Source organism: Magallana gigas, chromosome 5, assembly GCF_963853765.1.
Source record: "Magallana gigas chromosome 5, xbMagGiga1.1, whole genome shotgun sequence".
NCBI lineage: Eukaryota > Metazoa > Mollusca > Bivalvia > Ostreida > Ostreidae > Magallana > Magallana gigas.
In genome coordinates, this window is record NC_088857.1 from 3,606,839 (window position 1) to 3,632,306 (window position 25,468).

The 25,468-nt window shown below is 37.0% G+C and overlaps 3 protein-coding genes across 11 annotated transcripts; 2 read left to right on the forward strand and 1 right to left on the reverse strand.

Moving 5' to 3' along the window:
- Window positions 1-361: 361 nt before the first annotated feature.
- LOC105326417 (protein gustavus) lies at window positions 362-15,809 on the reverse strand. 7 transcript variants are annotated; one of them, XM_066083843.1, is made up of 7 exons: window positions 15,661-15,809; window positions 6,423-6,500; window positions 4,296-4,340; window positions 2,438-2,464; window positions 1,831-1,950; window positions 1,283-1,717; window positions 362-724 (listed from the first exon to the last, which is right to left on the reverse strand). In XM_066083843.1, exons 2-7 carry the CDS (start codon window positions 6,445-6,447, stop codon window positions 684-686), a joined length of 693 nt encoding a protein of 230 aa, XP_065939915.1. In that variant the 5' UTR covers window positions 6,448-6,500; window positions 15,661-15,809; the 3' UTR covers window positions 362-683. The 7 variants fall into 7 exon arrangements, with proteins under 7 accessions (XP_065939915.1, XP_065939916.1, XP_034307099.2 ...); XM_066083844.1 differs by lacking the exon at window positions 2,438-2,464 and having other exon boundaries at window positions 363-724; XM_034451208.2 differs by lacking the exon at window positions 4,296-4,340 and having other exon boundaries at window positions 364-724.
- LOC105326416 (rho-related protein racA-like) lies at window positions 8,775-13,513 on the forward strand. 2 transcript variants are annotated; one of them, XM_066083842.1, is made up of 8 exons: window positions 8,775-8,947; window positions 9,916-10,052; window positions 10,538-10,658; window positions 10,742-10,932; window positions 11,287-11,470; window positions 11,539-11,796; window positions 11,883-12,226; window positions 12,327-13,513. In XM_066083842.1, the coding sequence occupies exons 1-8, from the start codon at window positions 8,776-8,778 to the stop codon at window positions 12,537-12,539; spliced, it is 1,620 nt and encodes a 539-aa protein (XP_065939914.1). In that variant the 5' UTR covers window position 8,775; the 3' UTR covers window positions 12,540-13,513. The 2 variants fall into 2 exon arrangements, with proteins under 2 accessions (XP_065939914.1, XP_011424732.3); XM_011426430.4 differs by having other exon boundaries at window positions 11,560-11,796.
- A 54-nt stretch (window positions 15,810-15,863) lies between the features above and the next one.
- Window positions 15,864-23,388, forward strand: LOC109617077 (rho-related protein racA). 2 transcript variants are annotated; one of them, XM_066083840.1, is made up of 11 exons: window positions 15,864-16,072; window positions 16,398-16,418; window positions 18,534-18,727; window positions 19,502-19,670; window positions 20,036-20,172; window positions 20,498-20,612; window positions 20,728-20,918; window positions 21,452-21,635; window positions 21,715-21,951; window positions 22,038-22,381; window positions 22,505-23,388. In XM_066083840.1, the coding sequence occupies exons 3-11, from the start codon at window positions 18,545-18,547 to the stop codon at window positions 22,715-22,717; spliced, it is 1,773 nt and encodes a 590-aa protein (XP_065939912.1). In that variant the 5' UTR covers window positions 15,864-16,072; window positions 16,398-16,418; window positions 18,534-18,544; the 3' UTR covers window positions 22,718-23,388. The 2 variants fall into 2 exon arrangements, with proteins under 2 accessions (XP_065939912.1, XP_065939913.1); XM_066083841.1 differs by lacking the exon at window positions 16,398-16,418.
- Window positions 23,389-25,468: the final 2,080 nt, after the last annotated feature.

Genomic DNA, 25,468 nt, shown 5'->3' on the forward strand with positions numbered 1-25,468 from the left:
ACAATTTTTTTCAAATATACATATAAAAAATTGAATTATCATGGAGTTGGCCCCCCCCCCCCCCCACTTTTTAGGAAGTATGTAAAAAAAAATTGATATGAAAATAAGGGAATGAGGAGTGAAATTGAACTTATATTCTACCCCCCCCCCCCCTCCCCACGGATTAGGATTTTGAAGATTTAGGGAAAGTTCAAATTGCCCCCTTTTTTTTCTTTTTTTTTTTGCTTGTCAAGATTTTTTGGATGAGTCTGGCCCCCGCCCCCCCCCCCCCCCACTTTCAAAAACGATGCTACGTGCCTGAGCTGTACAAGGCAAGGTCCATATTATCTTAAATTCACACGAGCAAAGGGGGGGGGGGGGGGTATAGAATAATCAATACAAACAATGCAAGACTGTAGATTTCTCTGATGTAATGCGCGACAACACGAAAATCATAAAAGTATACAACAAGCAAAATCATGTTCCATCAATTCTCTCCATGATGTAACATACATGGACACAAAATAATACACGAAAATAGTAACAGTATACAAACAGTAAACAATTTGATATCTCTTCATAGATTCTTTATTAAAGCTCTTTACCACTTGGACCTTTTGTATATTTGTGTTTTAAATAGAGTTTGTAAACCTTCCCTGAGAGATATTTTAGCGATCCTTTATTATACGAGGTATGTTTTGCGTTTATCTTCTTTTCTTTCGAATTGGGCCATCAATATGTTTACCTGAAATTAAAGGAAAAAAAACTACTGTATATTAAGCATAAATAAATGTAAAATAAAATATGTCTCTGTTCAATATAAATTTATTTTCTATATTATAGATAATACATCTGATATAATTTTACTTTCACTTCCTGGTACATTTTTTTTCGGGATTCATGTAACTACACAAAATTAGTTTCCTTTAAAAATATATATTTTCAGTCTTATATTAAAGGGGGGGGGGGGGAAATTACTGATTCATAACCAAATGCCATTCATTCTCGACCAAAGTTGCAATAAACTGTAAGGGCAAATGCCACGTTACAATACGTTTGGAACGACTAACCGTTGTTCTAAAAGATTTTTGAATATTCGTTTAGTGTATTTTCTTATAAAGAAAGAAGATCATTCAATTGTAAGTCGATGAAAAATGTTTTGATTGCTTATCCATCGTGAATCAATTTGCATACAAATAAACTCTTCGGTTTTGACAACTTTATGCGAACAAATTCTATACCCTTATTACACCGAAATAATTTTTTTAAGAGAACTAACATCCGGGTAGTTTAAGTTCCTGACCTTTGCCCCTGTACACGACAGTAATGGCGGCCCCCATCTGCGTAGCAGACACCATGGGATACACAACACTCCCGACCAAATGTTCATCGGTCAGCGCCACACCGAAAAACTTGTCCTCTTGACCAAACAGTAGGCTCCCCACATCCATGTCTATATACATGTAGAAGCGATCGGGGAGACTCGTCAGGATTCCGGGGAACTTCCCTATCTTCTGTTTGTTGTGGCACACCTCTTTGGTCACTAGATCCACGCCCCACGAGTGTTCGTCTGACCCCACCAAAGTTTTGTTACAGTCACTGACTAGAGCTGCTTTTTTCAAACCAATTCCAACTGATGCGTGTTTCCCGCGCATTTGACGCGGGAAAACTATTTCGAACACGTGTTTTCCTCTTCGAAACGGTCTGCTCCATTTGGCTCCGTCGCTTACGCCATTCCCTAAAAAAATATGAATCCTAAATAATTGGAATTAATTTTGAGAGCTAGTAGATTAACTACACATGAACGTTTTAAGGATTTAGTATTATCAATAGTGGATAGAGTAGAGATACCGGTGCGAGTTCTGACGATGGTGTTGTTGTTTATTTTGGCGAATCCTTTAGACAGGGTTTGTAGACCGTCAGCGTAGTACCTCTGGGAGAACATGACAGTTCGGGTCCACGACGGGGATTCTGAAACCATGGCAACAGGTAAATACCCGGTAAAATCAAATTATCGTATCATCAATCACTAAATAATCAAACAAAGATTTAAAATTAATAACAAATAAAACGGTTTTTAATGGAAACAATTTAAACTATCACTTTAGCCTAATATAAATTTATTTCGTAACGATTTCAAAAAACGGAGTTTAACAGTTAAAAACAAATCAACTCTGCAATGAAGTTAGACACACAGAAAATGTTATGCCACAATACCCCAATATTCCCTTGCAGTAAGACTAAAGTCGAACTCTCAAAAGCTAGAATAAACTCACTCACTCTCTCTTTCTCTCTCTCTCTCTCTCTCTCTCTCTCTCTCTTTCGTTAGTATTTCTATATATTACTAGTAGTATTTCAATACATCAGTCTAATCAAAATGCCAGGAAGAGGGCTAGTTTTAATCGGACTAAGTGGTTAGTGATTTAAATATCCCACAACATTCAGATGTCCCCCTTACCGATGATTTCAGCGCCATCCCGTGGTTCTGAAGAGAGAGAGAGTATAAATTTTCACTCTACTTAACTCTAATATAAAGATAGGGACAGAACTACTTCGTTCTCCCCTTATATCCTAGTAACCCATTTGTTTTGTGAACTAAGTGAGACAAGGTATTAAGTTTGGCCCCGAAGTCTGTGGAACGGAAGAAGGAGACCACACCTTTTCATCCGGTAAAGGCAATCGCAACCTCTCGGACCTTTTCGGTAGGCTCGGAAAAACACCTCGAATGAATTAACATTTCCGGATGTAAGAATTCTATACAAAATGGAGTCGCTTCTCATTAAAATAAATATCGGCTAAACAGCCTTGTATGTCGCTTCTGTGGTATATTTTAGGGTGTATCATTGGCTTTAGTGAAGTCTAGCTCACATCTCAACAGGTCGTAAATATGTTGTATTTATATCAAATTTTATAAAAAGGGGGGTTGTAATGGACGCTTTTGTAATACATTTGAGGTGTTTTAATATCCGAGCTCCGTCGGAAAGGCCTGAGAAGTTGCTATTGCCGGTAAAGGAACCCAAAGACTGTATCTGCAGCCCTGGTAAAATGAATAATCATGCGCTCGTTCTCACTGTGGTGACGAACTTCCTTTAGCCGTTTTAACAATAGCTTGGGCTTTGGGCAGTGCTGAATAAACTCCAACTTGATGAAGGCTGGTCTGTTATTGGTTAACTGTCCTTTCATTGGCTGATAGGACCTCTAAATATGAATACATTGAACGCAATGACAGCTATCAGACTTCATACAGGGCTGTATCAATCAACTGAATCTACGTCGATTTCATACAACAGAGCAGATCTTAAAGGGGGGGGGTGACTTTCCGATTTTGACAGTTTATGAATATTAATGAGCTTTTCTTAGCGAATTACAATCAATATCTGACAGCTTGTTTTGATGAGAAAACTAGATTTTAACACCCCACCGAAAGTCCAAGCTATTGTTAAAACGGCTCTAGCTTATTAGAACCGGAATAGGGTTGTCAGTCATTCTGTCCCCACGTCGTTTTCCAGACGACAATTGTTTCAATTTTTTGAGGGGGGGGTGCAGGTAGGGGACATGTTTTGCTTGAATGTATGCAATTTTCTCAGAATGCTTGTTTCAAAGGCCATGATCCAAGTCCCTAAATTGAGATGCCTATTCTGACTTTTTTATCTTCAAAACCTGTCTAAATCTTTTGAAGAAAGAGTCCATTGCAAATGTTACATTTTAAAAAGTTTAAGTGTCTAAACTAAACTATTACAATTATAGCTGAGTTTGGAAATCTTTGATTTTAAACTTTGATATAATTTAACATATATTACAAAGAAAACATGCACACAAAGATAATAATTTGAATACATTGTACACATACCTTTAATTTTTATTTTAAAAAAAAGGCACACCGTTTTAATATCTACATCAATTAACTCAATGTTTAGGGGGATATTTTACATCTTTAGAGAACTTCAATTTATTTAAGAGAAAACGATGTAAAATCATGAAAGATTCTCCAAGGTCGGAAAACTGCCTTAAAGCGTCATTATTTAGATTTTTTTTTATAGACATCGTTTTGTATTTGGACCAACATGATTTTATCTTGTAAAGAACATATAAAGACACATCATATACAGAAGTATGCAAATTTAAACGAAATCCTCTCTTGGGGTTTAGTGCCGCCAGGATAGAGTTGTGTCAGTGAAGCAAACTTAACCGGAAGAAGTGTAAACTGTAAAACTGAACCTCTCCGGAAAAAAATCTACAGGAAAGGTACAGCCCTGTACAGTGCTACAATTCATAGAGTACTGTAAAACTGTGTTCCCGTGAAACATCCAACTTACTTGAATCAAACATGCGCTCCCGGGCGGAATAAAGCAGGTATCTCTCTACAATGCACGGTTCACACAGTAGGTTTTGACCTTATAATGAACTGAATAACTTGGTGGTTTGTGCTTTGATTGTTTTCAATAATTCATTCTTTACACCTATTATTGGGAGACCAAGGTCGCTTTCGATTAGTTAATGGAACAGAGCATTGGCAGAATATACTGATATAAAACAATAGGCCAATTGGCCTTAACGGTCACCTGAGTAGCAAACAAATGTATATCCCATACACAAACTTGTCATGGAGTCTCATATATGCATCTAAATAATTAGGTTTCATACTGGAGTAGAAAAATTATAAATTTGTAATGACGACCACATTTCAAAAAGAACTGTGAAACCTATAATTTTGGTGAAAAACTAAAAATCTGGTCTACAAAATCATGAATTCAGTTTTCTTTTCAGGTGTGTGGGAGTAAAAAATATAATTTTTTAACGTTATATGCATTAACATCTATACATCCATTTTGGTCAAAACCCATACCCCAGGGGACATGAAAATTAAAATTTCAGTAGAGGACTTCCTGGTAAACATAATTATTAGTCAGTTTTTTTTATACAGATGTTTGAGAATATAGAAGAAGATTTTTAAACATTATATGCATTAACACTATATTGCCATATGCCCCCCCCCCCCTCATGTCCTGAACCCCTGACCCAGGGGCCATGAATTTCACAATTTAGGTAAAGGAGATTGTGGACATCATAACCACTTATTCAGTTTTTCGCCCACATCTGTGGGAGTAGAGAAGAGATATTTTAAGATTTAAAACATTTTTACTATTTGGCCATTTTGGCCCCACTCTAGAGCCTGAACTCCTAACAAAGGGGTCATGAATTTCACAATTTTGGTAGAGGGCCTCATGGACATCATAACCATGCATTTAGTTTTTAACAAATATATATGGGAGTAGAGAAGAAGATTTTCTAAGATTTAATACATTTTTACTATTTGGCCATATTGGCCCAACCCTAGAGCCTGAACCCCTGACCTAGGGGTCATGAATTTCACAATTTAGATTGAGGGCTTCATGGACATCATTATCATGCATTTAGTTTTTAATAAATATATATGATAGCAGAGAAGAAGATTTTCTAAGATTTAATACATTTTTACTATATGGCCATATTGGCCCCACCCTAGAGCCAGAACCCCTGACCCAGGGGCCATAAATTTCACAATTTTGGTAGAGGGCCTCATGGACATCATAACCATGCATTTAGTTTTTAACAAATATATATGGGAGTAGAGAAGAAGATTTTCTAAGATTTAATACATTTTTACTATTTGGCCATATTGGCCCCACCCTAGAGCATGAATTTCACAATTTAGGTAGAGGGCTTCATGGAATCCATAATCATGCATTTAGTTTTTAAAAAATATATATGGTAGTAGAGAAGAAGATTTTCTAAGATTTAATACATTTTTACTATATGGCCATATTGGCCCCACCCTAGAGCCAGAACCCTGACCCAGGGGCCATAAATTTCACAATTTTGGTAGAGGGCCTCATGGACATCATAACCATGCAACCAGTTTTTTCCTCACATGCGTGGGAGTAGAGAAGAAGATATTTGAAAATTTGGCTTTTTTTGCATATTTGGCCCAGCCCGTGGCACCCCAGGGGTGGTAGAGCCATACATTTTACAATTTAGATTCTTCTTACCATAGAGATGCTTTACACTAAAAATGGTAACGATTGGCCTGGTAGTTTTCAAGAAGAAGTTAAAAATGTAAAATTGTTAACACACGACGCACGACGACGGACGAAGACCAATTGCAATAGGTCACCTGAGTGACTCAGGTGACCTAAAAAACTACGTTTGTTCAGATAACATTGAGTTGGGGGGGGGGGGGGGTTGGAGGTACCGCAATATAGGTGTTGCTGTTGGGGGTTGTAGTATTAACACCATGTACCTACCGTTGGGGAAATGCTGCAATGAGCTAAGAGCGGAAGTAGAGAGAATGCTAAGGAAATTCACCATACAGGGATATAAGATGGGAGATGTAGTTTAAACTGGGAAATAATGGTCAGGTAAAAATAAAAACTTTACTACGCTATCGAATGTTTTAAACCTACCGGTGCTTGATGCGCCGCTCCCCATGTATCATGGCTGAGCAAGGCGTGGATATTGGACGCCAGAAAAAGATGAGATACCTCGTTAAGTCCGGAATAAGCGAAGATCCCTTGTAAGTCCAAATAAGACAGGGATTAAATGGAAGCTCACATATACTTTTAACGATCAAGTTTAATTTTCACAGGATCCAAATTGACTTACAGAGACTTGTATTGATCGTGTGCACACGGACAATGCATTGTCGATCGTTTGCTGCTGTTCATAGACATGGAATATGTACATGTCTCAGTTCAGTTTGTAGAAGTTAGAGTAGAGTTAACGCGGTTATTCAATGCCTGCCTTGGCACATTCAGCGAGAGGAATTTAAATTCAATCAGCTCTAATCAATACAAAGCAATGTTTACTTACAGATCTATGTGTATTTTCTTGAGGTCGTCATGTTCATTTAACACCTTAACGAACCGAGCACAGGTATATAAGGGGAGATGGGGTGAAAATAAAAAGGATTATCAGTAAACTAATGTGTAGCAGTTTTTAGCCCTCTTTGATAAATAAAAATCAATCAATATGTCTATGTTAAATTGTTGATATAAATGATAATCCGAAGGATTATAGCTTGTTCTATTTTTAAAGCAGCTGGTGTGTAGATAATTTTAGCTCGACGTTTCGTTGCATGGCCATCGTGATATTGTGATTTTAAAAACAGAATATGCAGATAAGGTATAGTTAACATTTTTTTATACTTGGTTTTTTTTACTTACATCTCTCTCTCTCTCTCTCTCTCTCTCTCTCTCTCTCTCCCTCTCTCTCTCTCGTTTTAAGATACTTCACTACACCGAGACTTATACTTTTTAAGACACTACGTCACAGGAGGCGGTTTAAATGTTTTGTTAAATTGTTTGTATCAAAGTATTCAGATATATATCGTCATAGATCAGTGGTTAAAGTATCAGGCTTGTGAACCGCAGGTCATGAGTTCGAATCCACCTGGGGCTTTTGTTTATGTTTACTGCATGAAATGTTTGAAAATACCATTTTTTATCTAAAATTGCACATTTTTTCGCCTATTTGATATAAATACTTCTTATCCATCATGCTTTCTATCATAATCAAGTAATTTTCTGCTGAGAAACTATTTCAAGGTGTAGTGAGGCACCTTAACCAGTTTTGAATTAAAATTTGTAAAGCTCCAGCTTGATTTGCAGGATTGGGCGCCGTGGAGAACCTTAAGTTCCTTGTCGTGGGGGACGGAGGCGTGGGCAAGTCCAGCCTCCTCTTGACCTATACCACCCACGCCTTCCCGTCAGAGCACACCCCCACGGTGTTCGACAACTACATCGACACTGTGATGGTGGACGGCGACTGGAAATGTCTGGAACTCTGGGATACAGCAAAGAGGGTGCGTGTCAGTCAAACAACCATTCATAATACATAACTTGTTCATAACAAATGACAACGAAAGGACATGCAGACAGACATAATGTTTATTTAGTAAAGCCATTCAAATCATACAGGTAAATGAGACACAAAAAATGGACTTACATGTAAGGATATCGTACATGTAATAAACCGAAATTCAACTAAAATAGGCATCGCCAACTATTAGGAAAGGAGCGAAAGGGGGGAAAATTCTAATTCTAAATTGATTGATTTTATAAGACAATGAACGTTTGTGTTGAATCAGGAGGAAGGCCATCTTCGCTAGCCAAGGGTTTTCGGTCCACTCTGCTCCCCATAAACCCTTGGCGGATTTCATTACGAAAACTCGGTGACAAGCTCCGTTTTATGATTGGCTGCAGCTGCGAGTAGCTGATCCAATCGCAGTGCTTGTAAATATAAACTTTAAAAGAAAACACATGTGTGATCTTTGGTAAAACATTCGGTGCTTTTAACAAGTTGAGGCACAAGTTCTCGAGTACAGTGCCTCCCCAACGATGGTCTAACCAGATCGCTTTAAAAACCTACATATTTTACCGGGATTATACATAGTTCTGCAAACTTGTCATTTTTATGCTCGCGTGATAGCATGGGAAGTAAACATGGCGAATGTAGAAGTTGCCTATCCCGTTAGTATATTCGTTCCTATTTTGGTGCTTTCCCTAGGTTATAATTTAATTCGTATTTAATAGCATCGTTAATTATGTACCGATGTTCGGTAGTCAACATGTTTTCAAATTGTATTAATGCCGTAGTGTATATATAACCCGTTGTTTAATTCGATTAAAATGTAAATATGCAAGGGGCGCAACTCAAGTTGCTCGCTAGATAGCGCCACCACATCACCGAGTTTTCGTAATGAAATCCGCCAAGGGTTTATGGGGAGCAAAGTGGACCGAAAATTCTTGGCTAGCGAAGATGGAGGAAGGCGATCGAGAACGCCCCTTGTCGTACCTCGGTGCCGACATCTTCCTTCTCTGTTACTCCATAGAGAACAAGTGCTCCTTTGAGAACATTGAGGACAAATGGATACCGGGGATTGAGCACTTTTGTCCAGATGTTCCAGTTCTCCTGGTTGCTTGTAAAACAGGTAAGTTGCATTTTATATCACAATCCGCCATTCAAACTGATATTAAGAATTGGATTCCCAGCATTGAAAATCTTAGGATATAATGATATACATTAAACCTATTTATCACAAAATCGTCCACAAGTTTTCTTTAAAAACACGGTTTCCAAGAGATTCAATATCAAAGATATAAATTTGCGGTACATAGAATTACCGAAATACCCGCGATTTACCGAAATACCCGGTGAAAACACCGAAATACCCTTCAAAAACATCAAAATGCCCATTAATACACCATAAAGAGTGTAAGTCTAGTATTTTATGTAGATAGATATTGTATATAAAGTTAATTTTTTTTATAAATCAGCCGATTTTCGTGGTTATTGATTAAAATGCAATTCTTCCAAGAAAGATAACTCTTTCAGTAAATAACAATGATTAAATTTATTTTGAATAAGTCATTTAAAGGATATAAATGTTTTCATCTCTTTAGTTGACATGTATATTTATTTTAATACTTGACGTGAGAAGAGAAAGGAGCAATTCTGGTAGAAAAAGGAATATTTACAGTATTATCATGTAAAATTTGTATATGATATTAAAATATAAAAGCTGATAAACTGTTATATTTAATTCTTAGTTATTTTATTCTGGGAATAAAATTTCACACCTCTATTCGAGTGAAAAGCAATTCATGCAAGAGTTATCGTTCTTAACCCAATGTCTACACATGATAATAATCGCTATTTATGTCAAAATACTTACATTATCAAACTGAAAATTGGGGAAATACATTTAAACACTTAGATTCAAACTATGATGTTAAATATTTCTGCTCAAATGCGGCATTTCGGTGTTTTTGAAGGGCATTTCGGTTAATCACGGGTATTTCGGTAATTCTAGTTACCCATAAATTTGTATGATATAAATATTAAAACAAACGTGCCCTGGGATAAGCTTGTGATCTTAAATTATGTTTTCTCTCTCAGATTTAAGGTCATCGTCCAAGATAAAGGGGGTGGTCAGCTCAGAGGAGGGGCGGGCGCTGGCGGGACGACTCCGGGTCCCGTTCTGTGAGACCAGTTCCCTGACACAGGCCGGGCTCAGGGAGTGCTTTGACACCGCGGTAAGTCTGGGTGTGGCTACCGAGGGTGTGGCTACTAATAGTGTTGGTACCAACGGTCTGCCGACCAAAAGTGTGGATTAAGTAGTGTGGCTACCGAGGGTGTGGCTACCGAGGGTGTGGCTACCAGTAGTGTGGCTACCTATAGTGTGGATACCAGTAGTGTGGCTATTGAGGGTGGTGATAGTGGCTACCAAGAGGGTGGCTACTAAGTGTGACTCACTGATAGTTACTTAGGCACTCCTTAAATGAATAAGAGACTATCACAATTACATTTCCACCTTTTGTCGAACAATTTCAGTCAAAATTTGCCATGCTGGATCGAAACTTTGTGTGTTTTTAGAACAACTTAGATTTCTGTTAGAAATACTTTTTAAAAATCAAATTTTTATAGCTAAAAATTGGCAAAATACGTCTAGGGCTAATTTTTAATACTAGTATATCAGCCTATCATTATATACTTTAAATCTTTATGGTTCTTCAATCAGATCAAACGAGCGACAGAATGCAGTCATTGTAAGAAAAAAGCGAAATCCCACCGTAGATTTAGTGGATATAGTTGGTCAAAAAAGAAGAGGGTGCATTTACCTCCCGTCATGCCTTCAGTCGGTAGGTGGCACAAGTACTAACCCCCATCCGTCTTTTTTAGCACGAAAAGTGGAATAGCTCTGAAAGTTGGATCTCTCTTGCAGGAAAGGCTCCGTGGGTAGAAATAATGACGTCAACATTCAGTTCTGATTGGACGAAGGCGCTACAGAATCCTGTCCACTCTGACGTGACTTTTATACTGGAGGGGAACCACAAACTCGATGCCCATCGTCTGGTGCTGTGTGCAGCCTCCAAGTTCTTCCAGAAAGTCTTCAGATTCTCTCAAAGTGAACAGGTTGGTAAATCATGCTTCATCAAAGTGTCCAAGTCTTGTGAAACTGTATTATATTTTTAAAATATTTCCAATAAAATCTAAGCTGTTCTAAAAACGTACAAAGTTTTATTTCAGCATCGCAGTTAAATTATGATAAAGCATTCACTATATGTACGACAAAGTGAGTAACCGCATTGTAATAGCCTCTTAGTGACTCATTTAAGGACCCTGCTATATATTTCTTCACAATAAATTAGCAAAATATTTCACAGGTGAAAGAAATTGTCGAAATAAAAAAAGAAGTGTTTCCACATACATCCGATCAAAACATCCGCACAAATATTTAAAAATCGACCATTTTATTTTCATTTTCAGAAAAGAAATCAACTGACTGAAATTGAGGACGAATCTTTCTCGACACAAGATTTAACATCAGGGGCAGTGGAAGGCATAGCAACGGTCATAGAGGAGAATGATGTGAAAAAACACACAACCATACAGCTGTGTGATGGAATCCGGCCCAAGTCTTTCGTGCGGGTTCTACAGTTCCTCTACACAGGTACAGCCTTCTCCATTAATAAATCCACAATTTGAAAAGAAAAAGAATTGTACTTAGCTTTGGAATAGTCCCTTTTTTCCTCAATATAGGATGGCCCAGTCTACCTGAGGACTTTGCGGGTATCGGAGACGAAATCCACAATGTAAGCAGATTGGCCAAAATGTTTGGGTTGGGACAACTAGAGACAATATGTGATAACTGTTTGAAGGAGATGGATTTTTTTAATCCAAGCATTGGGACGTTTCTCAACGACGAAACAGGAAAACGAATGAAAGATATGTTCTTGAACAACCCTGAATATGCCGACGTCATTTTCCATATTGAAGGTAAGGTGCTTTATCAACAAAACGGGTCTATACTGTTAAAGAGGCATTGCAGTTGAAACTATGTCCAATCTTTACCTCTATTTCAGGAACAAAAATTTACGCCAACAAAGTTGTTCTCGGGGCGAGATGTGAGGTCATGTCGGCCATGTTTGGAGGAAGTTTTGTAGAGAGTCAGAGTACTGTGTCCGAGGTCCAGCTAAAGGAAGTGACGTCAGAGTGTTTCATGGCCCTCATGGAGTACCTCTACTCGGACCACGCCCCTATTGAGGACGGTGACTCGGTTGGGATCATGGTACTGGCGGATGAATACGGTCAAAAGAGACTAGTAAATCTCTGTGAGCTTTACATCACCAAAGAAGTGGATCGAAGTGTAACCAAGCGAATTGAGGCATCAGATATTGACGTCATAGGCCTATTACTGACGTCTCAGGTTGGTTTTAAGAAACAAAATTGTTAACTTATAGCGTTAAACTTGTCTTTTCGCTGTGACATGTTCAATCTAAATTGTTGGTTTTTTTTTATGATTTCAGCTATATAATGCAGAGCAGCTCTCTAACTGGTGTCTCCACTTCATATCTTCTAACTACATTGCATTCGAGAAGAGAAAGGAATTCTCCTTGCTAACCGGAAGTAATAAAGAGCACGTGGAGGAGCAAAGGTGGCCGCCATTGTCCTATTTAGAGGAAGTGAAACAGTATGAGAAAGAGATGGAGAAAATGGGAGAGAAGTGTAGTGTTATGTGATATAAAACTAGAATCCCCAATTTAAGTAAAAAATGAAAGAGCTGTTGGAATAACAAATCCGGCTACATTTTACGCTTCCGCATTATTCAGGCATGTACATGCCGCGAATATTCTCTGCAAGGAGCAATGCATTAGTGATGGGAAATAGCTCTAAAGGCGTACATGTACCAGTGATTTAGTCATTTGTGTAAGGATACAAATTGTCTGGTTGAAATGTATCGCACAAGCACTGAAATTGGTTGATATGATAGGATATCGACATATGCATATATAGTGACAGTACTAATTGTGAACGGAGCCAGTTCTTCAGTTAAATATCCTATGACATATTTTCTCCAATATTGAAGTGTAGTATAAAAACTAGTAATGCATATGTACATGTATCAAAATTTTAAATTCTCCCTCACGTTGTTAATTCAAATGAAAAAGAATTTAGTGCTGAACCATCGGTCTCTGGTGATTGCACGTGAGCCATCGGACTTTGGCGTACTAAATCGTCTGGGTTTACGCAGACGATCGGACTTTACCGTGACCATCGAGCTTTAGAATTCCTTCACACTTTGGAGTTTTACAAATATACCCTAGTCAAAAACTACGCAAAATTTTATTAGACCAGTTCAAGCAGTCGTAGTATAGAAAGAGGTACAAAAGGTTAAATTTCACGCTTTTTAAAAGATCACTGGATAATGAATTTACCGACAAGACTACGTAAGAAATATTGTTTTTTTAAACGGATGATGCAGACTACTTATTGAGACAAGTAGATAATGATATTCCTAGACTGTAATGAAATTGTGATGAAATTGAGGATAAATTTCATTATCTTTTCTAATGTCCTGATGTATGTATATCAGATTCAAGAGTTACATGTATGTATGTATGTATGTATGTACGAAAATATTTCATATCAAATCAAAGTGCTTTTCAATTTGATACATTGCTCAATGTCACAAATAAAAACCAACTTATCAATATTCAATGTTGTGAACTATTACGTACTACCTTTGAAAGAGATAGCCCCCCCCCCCCCCCCCCCCTTGTTAACTTACAACCCTTCACCGTGCTTGTACCAATAATTTTATCTATCATGTAATTTGTATACTAGTATACTGCCAGACTGCATAAGTATTTTCTCTACACTATAACTTTAGTTATGAGAATAATTTCAGAGACATTATCGTTCCGGTGTCATTGTCCCCATAATATCTCCAAGCTTTGAGTGTCACGTTATGTCAAGATCCTACTATTTACACTTTGATCACCTGACTCCAAATCTATTCGAACGTGTTTCGTGAACAACTATTATGTGTTGTATTAATTTCGAGTCACGTGATCAAATAGTATCATGAGGTCATATTTTTGGTCGGTGCGTGATCAAATCCAATAAAGGCTTTATGTTATGATTGATCACACCCCGACCGATAGTATCCTCTCATTATATTCAAAGAATGATTCCTTATTACTTATATCTATAACATTTCAGTAGAATATCAATTATGCAAATTCTGCCTGCACCCCAAAAATACATTATTTGAATTTATTGGACTGTGCAGTAAAAAATAGATATAATGGAGTGCTATCTCAGACAAAAGACACTGAAAATGTAAATATATAAAGATAAATAAATGAGTGTATATATACGTTGTTTCTACATGTATTTGTAATACTAATATTATCTAAATGATTACAAATAACATAAAATATATTTTTAAGTTATATTATACCTGGACCAACTTCTTTTAAAGGGGGCATAATCAAGATTTTTACTTTCACAAACTTTGATAATTACAATGCTTAAGTAAGGTATTTTCAATGCTCAAACTCGTACAAATCATAAGAACAAAGAGTTTATTGCTATTGTTGTACAGTAAATTAAAATTAATATATACATCAATTAACTAGCTCGATCGATAAATGTATAACATACAGATATTACATGGCCTCGAAGGCGACATACCAGAATATGTGCCCTGAATTAAGAGGAAAGCCCTGGAGTGTTATGTCGCCCTCTGTCTTCGGCATCGGGCAACAAAACACTCCAGGGCTTCCCTGTCTCCGATGGGACAAATATTCGCCCGAGAAGACATGTAATAAAATCATGAAACATCTTAAAAAGAATTTCAATTATTTACAAAGAAAACCGTGTAAAATCGCGAATGATTTCCCCTAGGTCGAAAACTGTCTAAAAAGAGTAATTTTCTCATACTGAAAAGTTGTCATAACTATATTTGAAATTAATATTTTAATCGATTTATTGGACCAACATGATTTTATTTTGTCAAGAATATGTATTGTGAGGTATTCAACGTTGAAAGACACATCTTATACAGAAGTATGCATCAAATCATTAAACAAAACCATCCCCTGGGGTACATTGCCGCAGGGGTAGAATGGGTTCACAGTGGTGTCAGTGAATCAGACGTACGCGCAAGAGGTGTCAACTGTAAAACTGTACCTCTCCTGAAAAATATCTCCCGGAAAGCTACAGCTCTACGGTTCATGGAGTATTAATTAAACTGTGTTCCCGTGAAACATCCAACTTATTTGAATCAAACATGCGCTCCCGGGCAGGTACCTCTCTACAATGCACGGTTCACACAGTAGGTTTTGACCTTATAATGAACTGAATAACTTGGTGGTTTGTGCTTTGATTGTTTTCAATAATTCATTCTTTACACCTATTATTGGGAGACCAAGGTCGCTTTCTATTAGTCAATGGAAGGGGATGTTGGAATAGTGTACATAAATCAAAAACATATACTGGGTATATGGATGATGGAAGAAAATTGTGTTTGTAGGGGAAGGGGGTGGCGGTTCCGCAATATAGGGGTGGGTGTCGTAGTTTTACATTTGTAACACCATCAGTTGTACTTTATACCCACCGCTGGGGTATAATGAAGAAACGTTAAGGAGGTGCGCAGCAATAAGAGCGGAGTTTGAAAGCGCTGAGGAAAATTCACAAAACAGGGATATAAGGTGGGGAGTGTAGTTTAAACTAGGAATAATGGTCAGATGCAACTACTCTATCACTTGTTTTAAACCTACCGTTGCTGGATGCACCGCTCCCCATGTATCATGGCTGAGCAAGGCGTGGATTGGACGCCAGAATAAGCGGGGATACCTCGTTAAGTCCGGAATAAGCGGCGGGAATCCTCCGTAAAGTCCGGAATAAGCGACGATCCCTAGTAAAAATCCTAAGATAAGGATTAAATGCAAGCCTTCACACAGACTTTCGCTGGATCCAATTTAATTGTCACTTGATCCGAATTGACTTACAGAGGCTTGTATTGATCGTGTGCACAAGGACAATGCATTGTCGATCGTTTGCTGCTGTTCATGGACATGGAATATGTACATGTCTGAGTTCAGTTTGTAGAAGTTAGAGTAGAGTTAACGCGGTTATTCAATGCCTGCCTTGGCACATTCAGCGAGAGGAATTTAAATTCAATCAGCTCTAACAAATACAAAGCAATGTGTACTTATATATCTATGTGTATTTACTTATGGTCGTCATGTACATTTAACACACACAGGTATGTATACGGGGAAAGGGGTTAAGATCAAAAGGATTATCAGTATACTAACGTGTATTAGTTTTTTGTCCTCTTTGTAGTATAAAATAATCAATCAATGTATTTCCTTGATATGTTTAACTGTTGTCGATCAATGTACAATGATAATCCCAAAGAAAATCCTTATGCTTATATAGCTTGTTCTATTTTTAATTCAGCTGGTGTGTAGATAAATTTATCTCCACGTTTCATTGGTCAATAAATATATCCGTGTTCCACCGTGTTGTATAAATAGAAACGGATGAGTATGTGATTATAAATACAGGATATTATTATTTTGACGCAAAATCTGCAGAAAGAGGATAGGGTATGTTATACCTTATTAGATTTTTTTTTACTTAACCTCTCTCTCTCTCTCTCTCTCTCTCTCTCTCTCTCTCTCTCTCTCTCTCTCTCTCTCTCTCACGTATAACATGCATATGCATGTATCATGTTAATTAAACGGATTGCGATATAGTGGAACCCAATCTAATCAATCGCGAGGTATATCGGCATACAATATATGGCATGTTGAAATCATTGTTATATCTTAATCATTTATGTCTTTATAATATGAAAACGTTTAAGATTAATATCATTACATTTTCCTTCATTTTTTGCTTTTTGTTCGATTTTTCAGTTTTTGTCTATTTGAATACTAAGTAGATTCCCTTTTAGCGTTACCATGTAAATTAAGAGCACATAAGGTGGCAGGGGACAGTTTTTTTGATACAATTCATTGTAGCCAAGGGATGCATGTCTTCTGAACTCTGTAACTAGAATTTCCTCAGTTCCCATTCAGCACAAATACCTTTAATTCACTCTTTATAAGGCCAATCACCAATTTCTGAAGAAAATTACTAATCAAAACCTGTAAAATTCTCTACATACTGGTTTTTATGAGATTTTGACCCTTTCATATTTTGCTAATTTTTCATGATTTTTCAGCTTTTTAGACCTCCCCCAGCTAATTCCCTGCAGAGGGTTGACCTACCGTACTGCGTGCATGTTACACTATCACATGTCACAAACTTACCGGTGTATAGTTTTCAATGTCCCATCCACCTACTTTTCGTGTTATTTTACCTCCCGTCTGTAACTTGCAATTTCACTGTGTAAAGTCAGCACAACAGTCATAGCCGCAGGTTTCGCATTTTACTTCTGATTCTCATGTACCTAACATAAGGGGCCTACATATTGCATATCAATTTCAACAAGAGACACCCCTCTAACTAATGATAATCATTAAAAATCATTTCATGAATTTTAGCAACACTCATAAGCCTTCAAGTACAACAACTCTCAATTTTACAAAAATATTGACGGGTACTTTATTCGAAACTGTCCCTTGCTACCTAATATAGCATTTTTCGCTAGACGATCCAAATATTAGAGTACATTATATGCAATTAAGGAGAACATACCAATAATACTAGTATAATCTAAATTATGACAAATAATTTACAGATTATTTATGAAGTTATACGTGAATTAAATTCTTTTGAAAGGGGCGTGGTCATGGTTTATAATTTTCAAATTTTAATATTTACAAGTTTAAGTAAGGTATTTTGAATCGTCAGCTAAATTTTAGCACCATGCAGTTGTCAAGTTACAAGTGAGATACAGAATCTTTACATAGGCGGTTACTCGATTAATTCTGAGTGAAATGTGTAGATTAATCAGTGTCGGATTATATAAAGGGTCATTTTTCATTGGTCATAAAGGATCAAAGCAATATTACAACATACAACATTAAACCATATGCATGTTATCACCATTTAGAGCTTTGCTATAGTATTAACCGTTTTTATGATAAATTTGTAAAGTCCTTCGGTTAAAAAAATTGAAAACGTTTTTCAAACTAGATATTTTTTTCGAAGATCCTGTATTTTTTTTTACTGTAATCCAATATATCAATTAGATAATTATAAATAAAAATAATTATGTCAAAATGATTGATTTTTACGTAAACAGGAATGCCAATGTCAAGTTAATATTACGGTTTCGTTATCCTCTAAACATTTATAAAATTTGGAAGATTATTGTTGCCTAATCACATACCATGGGGGAAAATTTTCGCCCTCCCCCCTTTCCCCGTTCGGAAATTCCTTGATCCAACCTTGCGCATATGCATAGAAAATTGACCCTAACATTTTGGTTGACCATCGTAAATAACTTTTAGTGAAGCAATGAAAACATAAAAATTGGAAAAGTAAAACTTTGCGAATATGCATAGAAAATTGACCCTAACATTTTGGTTGACCATCGTAAATACCTTTTAGTGAAGCAATGAAAACATTAAAATTGGAAAAGTAAAACTTTAAGAAAAAAATCTCTTTGTTAATGCTTTTGCACTTGATTGGTAGGTTGTACAAATGTAGCGCCATGCTGTACCACCAATATTTTTTTTTATACGTGTACTTTTTAATTGTCTGATTGGTAGGTATAAGCGCCATGGAGAACATTAAGCTTCTTGTCCTGGGTGACGGGGGCGTGGGTAAGTCCTGTCTCCTGATCTCCTACACTACGAACGCCTTCCCGTCCGAGTACATCCCCACGGTGTTTGACAACTACTGCGCCAATGTGATGGTGGACGGCAAGCCCTACTGTCTGGGACTGTGGGATACAGCTGGGCAGGTGCGTGTCGGTCAGCAAACATTTCATATATAACCTGTACAGAATACATGCAGGTGTGACTTAATGATAAACGGAAGGACAGACAGACGGACAACATGAGAAGACATTCGTTTTGTTTATGCACTAACGCCATTTGATAAATACAGTTAAATCAGGTACAATATATGAATAAAAAGTTGTAACTTAAAGGGTGCCTCCAGTCAAAATCTTTTTTTTAAGCAATCAATAGAATTGATCTATATTAGAAAGCTCCAAAAATCTGTATCTTGATATCTGCACTGGTTAAGCAGATATAAGCAATTAAATGTGACATTTTCTCCATTCTCACGTAAACGCACGAGCGTAAAATCTGAAAAGGTCGCTTATTAGTTGTGGAGTATTTATGCTAAAATACAAATTTTTGACTGAGGGTACCCTTTAACACTGTTTAAAAGAGTATATCAGACACTTTTTGTCGCAACAAACATTTTTCTCAAATTAACATATACATTATAGATAATTGAATATTGATTCAGTCTGTGCTCTTTCAAACACGATGCTGCGTGCTTGTATTTTACATGTAATAAACCTCTATTCAACTAAAAACAATGATCGAACATGTGTTAGAGCTAAATATAAGAAAAAGAAAAGAGCGACGGGGGGGGGGGGGGGGGGGGGGTAAGAAATAGTTAACGATAGATAATGTTGACAATTAACTTAATTTGACGTCCGACACCGTTGATTTTGATTTAATTGATACTAGTATTATACGTTTATGAACACTTGTGTTATCAGGAGGATTACGACAGATTGCGTCCCTTGTCCTACCCCGGCACCGACATCTTCCTCCTCTGCTACTCTATAGAGAGCCGGTGCTCCTTTGAGAACATTGAGGCAAAATGGATACCGGAGATTGAGCACCATTGTCCAAACGTTCCAATTCTTCTGGTTGCTTGCAAATCAGGTAAGTTGCATTTTATAAAACAATTGGCCAAATCACAAAACCCTGCAAAATTATGTGGTGAAAACCACTAAGTAAAATATCACTCTGGTGACAAATAGTAAGTAAAGGCTAAGACCTCTAAGAAAAATAACCAACTGGCGCGAACTGCAAAAGTTATATATCTCAGGAGCAAGGGGGGGGGGGTCTTGTTGGGAGGAAAGACCAGTGAGTATATTTGGTTACTTTACTGTATGAATTTGATATGTATAAATTTTCCAAGAGAGGAGGGATCTGCACATGGCAGTGTCCAAAATATAAATTTGACTCCTGAAACATAAATATGCTTTCGGAGAGTCTTATGACCTTAAATTCTTTTTCTCTTGAAGATTTAAGGTCATCATCTAGGAGAGAGGAAATGGTTAGTACGGAGGAGGGGCAGGAGCTGGCGAAACGGCTCCGGATATCGTTCTGTGAGACCAGTTCCCTGACACAGACTGGCCTAAAGGAGTGCTTTGACACCGCGGTAAGTCTGGGTGTGGCTACTTAGGGCGGGGTACCAGTAGTGTGGCTACCAAAGGTGTGGCTACCAATAGCGTGGCTACCAGTAGTGTGGCTACCAAAGGTGTGGCTAACAATAGTGTGGCTACCTATAGCGTGGCTACCAATAGTGTGGCTACCTAGAGCATGGTTACCAGTAGTCTGGCTACCAGTAGTGTGGCTACCTATAGTGTGCATACCAGTAGTGTGGATATATATATATATATATATATATATATATCTGTATGTCGGCCTATTCTTTTATACGTTGAATCTTAACCATATATCAAGATATTTTCATCTTCACTCAGATCAAACGAGCGTTAGAATGCAGTCATAGTAAGAAGAAAGCGAAATCACGTGGTGGATTTGGTTTTTCAAAGAAGAAGAAGCATGTACCTCTACCCCCCGTCATGCCTCCAGCCGGTGGGTGGCACTTTATAGTACATGTACTAGCACGTCTTTTTTTTTTACCCCCCCCCCCCCCTTTTTTTTGAAAACTAAAGTTGGAATAACTCTGACAGTTGGATCTCTCTTACAGGAAAGGCTCCGTGGGTAGAAATAATGACGTCAACATTCAGTTCTGATTGGACGAAGGCGCTACAGAATCCTGTCCACTCTGACGTGACGTTTATACTGGAGGGGAACCACAAACTCGATGCCCATCGCCTGGTGCTGTGTGCAGCCTCCAAGTTCTTCCAGAAAGTCTTCAGATTCTCTCAAAGTGAACAGGTTGCTAAAGAATCTGTCCTCAAAATTCCTCATTCTTGCGAGACTCGTCTAAAAAAAAAAGAATTTGCTTTTTACGAATGATTTCCAAAAGAAATCTAAGTTGTTCTAGAGATTCGATTCACTATGGCAAATTTGAAAGAAACTTCACCTTTGTTTAACAGAAGGAGTAATTGTCATTGTTATAGTCTCTCACTCATTTAAGGAGTGCCCGTGTAACTCTACCATCAATGAGTCATTGTTCCATTAGGGACCTTGAAAAATATTTTTCACATAAATTATCAAAATAGTTTAAAAGTATTGGAATTTTGTTTAAAAATGTATTTTTAAAATAGCCCATGATTAGATGAAATATTAGTAAAGATTTATTCAAGAAGCTGCAAAAATTGCATATTTGAACGGTGAAAAACTTTTTTCTTTATACCTGAGAAATTTCATTTTAACAGTTTCAGTCAAATATTGCATCCACATGTCATGTTTTCAAAACATCAAAACAGCCACAAAAAATATCAAACGACCGACCATTTCATTTTCAGAAAAGAAATCAACTGTCCGAAATTGAGGACGAATCTTTCTCGACACAAGATTTAACATCAGGGGCAGTGGAAGGCATAGCAACGGTCATAGAGGAGAATGATGTGAAAACACACACAACCATACAGCTGTGTGATGGAATCCGGCCCAAGTCTTTCGTGCGGGTTCTACAGTTCCTCTACACAGGTACAGCCTTCTCCATTAATAAATCCGCAATTTAAAAATAAAAAAGAATTGTGGTAATCCTTTCTTTTCTCCAATATAGGATTACCGAATCTACCTGAGGACGTTACGGGTATCGAAGACGAAATCCACGATGTAAGCAGATTGGCCAAAATGTTTGGTTTGGGACAACTAGAGACAATCTGTGATAACTGTTTGAAGGAGATGGATTTTTTGAATCCAAGCATTGGGACGTTTCTCAACGACGAAACAGGAAAACGAATGAAAGATATGTTCTTGAACAACCCTGAATATGCCGACGTCATTTTCCATTTTGAAGGTAAGGTGCTTTATCAACAAAACGGGTCTATACTGTTAGAGAGGCATTGCAGTTGAAACTTAATCCAATTTTTATCTCTATTTCAGAAACAAAAATTTACGCCAACAAAGTTGTTCTCGGGGCGAGATGTGAGGTCATGTCGGCCATGTTTGGAGGAAGTTTTGTAGAGAGTCAGAGTACTGTGTCCGAGGTCCAGCTAAAGGAAGTGACGTCAGAGTGTTTCATGGCCCTCATGGAGTACCTCTACTCGGACCACGCCCCTATTGAGGACGGTGACTCGGTTGGGATCATGGTACTGGCGGATGAATACGGTCAAAAGAGACTAGTAAATCTCTGTGAGCTTTACATCACCAAAGAAGTGGATCGAAGTGTAACCAAGCAAATCGAGAAATCAGAAATAGACGTCATAGGCCTATTACTGACGTCACAGGTTGGTTTTTAAGACTAATTCTTGTCAACTAATAGTCTAATAACTGCATCGACTTTTTTGTCCTCATATTGATCTTCTGATCATTTCTAATTTTTAAAGAATCTGTACCCTTGTGATTTTCAGCTATATAATGCAGAGCAGCTCTCTAACTGGTGTCTCCACTTCATATCTTCTAACTACATTGCATTCGAGAAAAGAAAGGAATTCTCCATGCTAACCGGAAGTAATATAGAGCACGTGGAGGAGCACAGATGGCCGCCATTGTCCTATTTAGAGGAAGTGAAACAGTATGAGAAAGAGATGGAGAAAATGGGAGAGAAGTGTAGTGTTATGTGATATCATACTTTTAACTCTAACTTGTGATAAACTACAACAAACTGCAATTGTGTAAAAAAAAAAAAACAACAACAGCTGTTTGAATACAAATCTACATTTATTCAGGCATGCACATGCATGCCACGAATCGTCTCTATGGAGACAGTGCTTTAGTGATGAACATTACCCCTGGAGGTGCACGTCTACCAATGACATTTGTGCAAAGATACCAGCTATCTGGTTGTAATGTATTGAACAAGAACTGAGATTGTTTGATATGATTGGGTAGCGAAAGTACCGATTGTGTGAACAGAGCCAGTCCCTCAGTAAAATGTCCAAAGACATTTATATTTAACTTGGGTCTCAGTAATACAGTGTATACATTCTTTCTGAATATATAAGAATTTAGCGCAGAATGAACAACTCGCTTCTTTTATAACACATAATTTTTCAGAAATTTTACAACATTCACAATTATTGCTATGACTTTGAACAGCTCAAATTCATTATAATTTGTTCCTGTGTCACCGACTGTCCACCATATATCTCCAATCAGCGTCGCTTCGAGTGCACGTTTCTTAGGTCCTACTATTGCCACATTATGTGACCACGTGACTCGAAATTTATTCGAACGCACTTCGTGTACAACTTAGTGTTACTTAGTACGCATACAATACATAGGCGTCGGAACCGGGGGGGCTAGGGGGGGCTTAGCCCCCCCACTTTTTTTGCAAATTTATACCTTACCATTAGAAACATAGCATAATAGAGGGTTCAGCCCCCCCACTTTTTCAGGCAGGAAAGATTATTGTTTCTAAATTTACCTTGAAGGATTGAAAAGTTGGATTCACAAGCATACTACTCCCCCCCCCCCCCCCCCCACGGATTAGGAATTTCATGATTTTTGGGGAAAAAAAATTTTGGGTAAGTAATTTTTTTTTTACGGAATTATAGGTATACTCCCCCCCCCCCCCCCCCCCCACGGATTAGGATTTCCATGATTTTGGGAATTACTTTTTTCTCAATATTTCAGAGGATTAGTCTAGCCCCCCCACTTTCAATTTGCTTCCGACGCCAGTGCAATAGTACATACGTTGTTTTCGATTTGTTCTTACATGTATGCATGTTAAAATTGTGTGAATTATGTTGTGAAATAAATTCTCAAATGTTTTATAGTTTTATAATTCATTACCATAAGAACCTTATTCACTTTAAACTTACTGGTTTATGATATTTTTTAAGCAAGATGATCAGGCCACATCTTTTATATAAAACAGATCCCTACGTGCCTGCTCTGTGAACTTAATAATACAACGAAGAAGATATTAATATTTCGTCAGGTAGCATAGATTTGAATTCAGTCCATTTCTAGATGCATCTAACTATATCTAGATATGCCATTTAGTGATGTACTTAATTTACAGGAAGCTGTTTTACACCGAAAATATTTACACTTTTCCAGTGTCTGTCTACGATAACACTACGCATCAATTTTGTACAAACCCACAACTTCAAATGACGTATATTTGGGGCGCCAGTGGGGTTTGCTTATTCTGTTTAAATATTTAATTGTACGATGGCTTAAAATTATATAAGTTATAAGGAATTATTCTTTGAATATTATGAGCAGGGATGGGGTAATGGTAATTTGTAATGGTAATTGAGTGTAATTAATTTCAAATTTTGATGTAATTGGAAGTAATGTGTAATTGGCCACATTTTCAATTACATGTAATGGTAATTTAATTAATTACTTTAAAAAAAGGTATGTAATTCCAATTACTTTTCAATTACTTTCAATTACACACTGATGGACATATAAACATTAAGCTGTCCACTACCCCCACCCACACAATGGTACATTAGGTCAAGTTCGAAGAGTAGTTAAAAAGCATTGAACTATTATTATATATATCATACTAAATATTTTTCAAAATGGATTTTTTCAATGATTTAATATTTAATGATAAGTTTCCCAAATGTATTTGATGATTTGTTTGATCTCTTTTTTCTTACAAATACTGATTTCCCTTCCTATTAGAATAATTAGTGTGTCAATTATCATTGAGTTAGTTTAAAACATCACTGTTTAATTTACAAACAAAATCAGTGTTATCGAAATTATATAAACTATCAAGTCATGCTTTGTAATTGATAGCCTAAAATACACAGAGCTAAAATGTATGGCTTCAAATGGGTTTAAGTTTTTGATGCCTAACATGTCCACAGGGTATGTTCCCTTATTGCTAACATTTTGATAATTAGGTAGAGAACAACAGGTGTGAATTGTGTTTTGATAACAATTATAGTCTGCCCTCTACCCAAGATTAACCTGTACTTTGGCATTGTATTTACAAAAGAAAAAAAATAGTGTATAAAAATGCAAAGGAGAAAGTTTTCATATAATAGTTTTGCATGCAAGAAATACTTTAGTTGAAGTTAAGGGATATGACTTTTATTTTTTATTGTTTATTGAATATCAGGGTGCATGTATGGGACACCTCCATATTGTGACTACCAGTACCTGCGTTTTAAAATAATCAATAAAAACCAAATATATATTTTTTCTATCCAAAAATTGTAACTAATTATCAGAATAGTTAGCAAATTCTCAAACAGTGGAACTATTTTGATTATGAGGAAATTTTATTCATTTTATAGATATACCTCCTTAAATGTTTATGTGTTGTATATAAATCATGGTTTTAGTAAATTTTGATGAAAATGTAATTTGTAATTTAATTAATTACATCTGCAAAGTAATTGTAATTT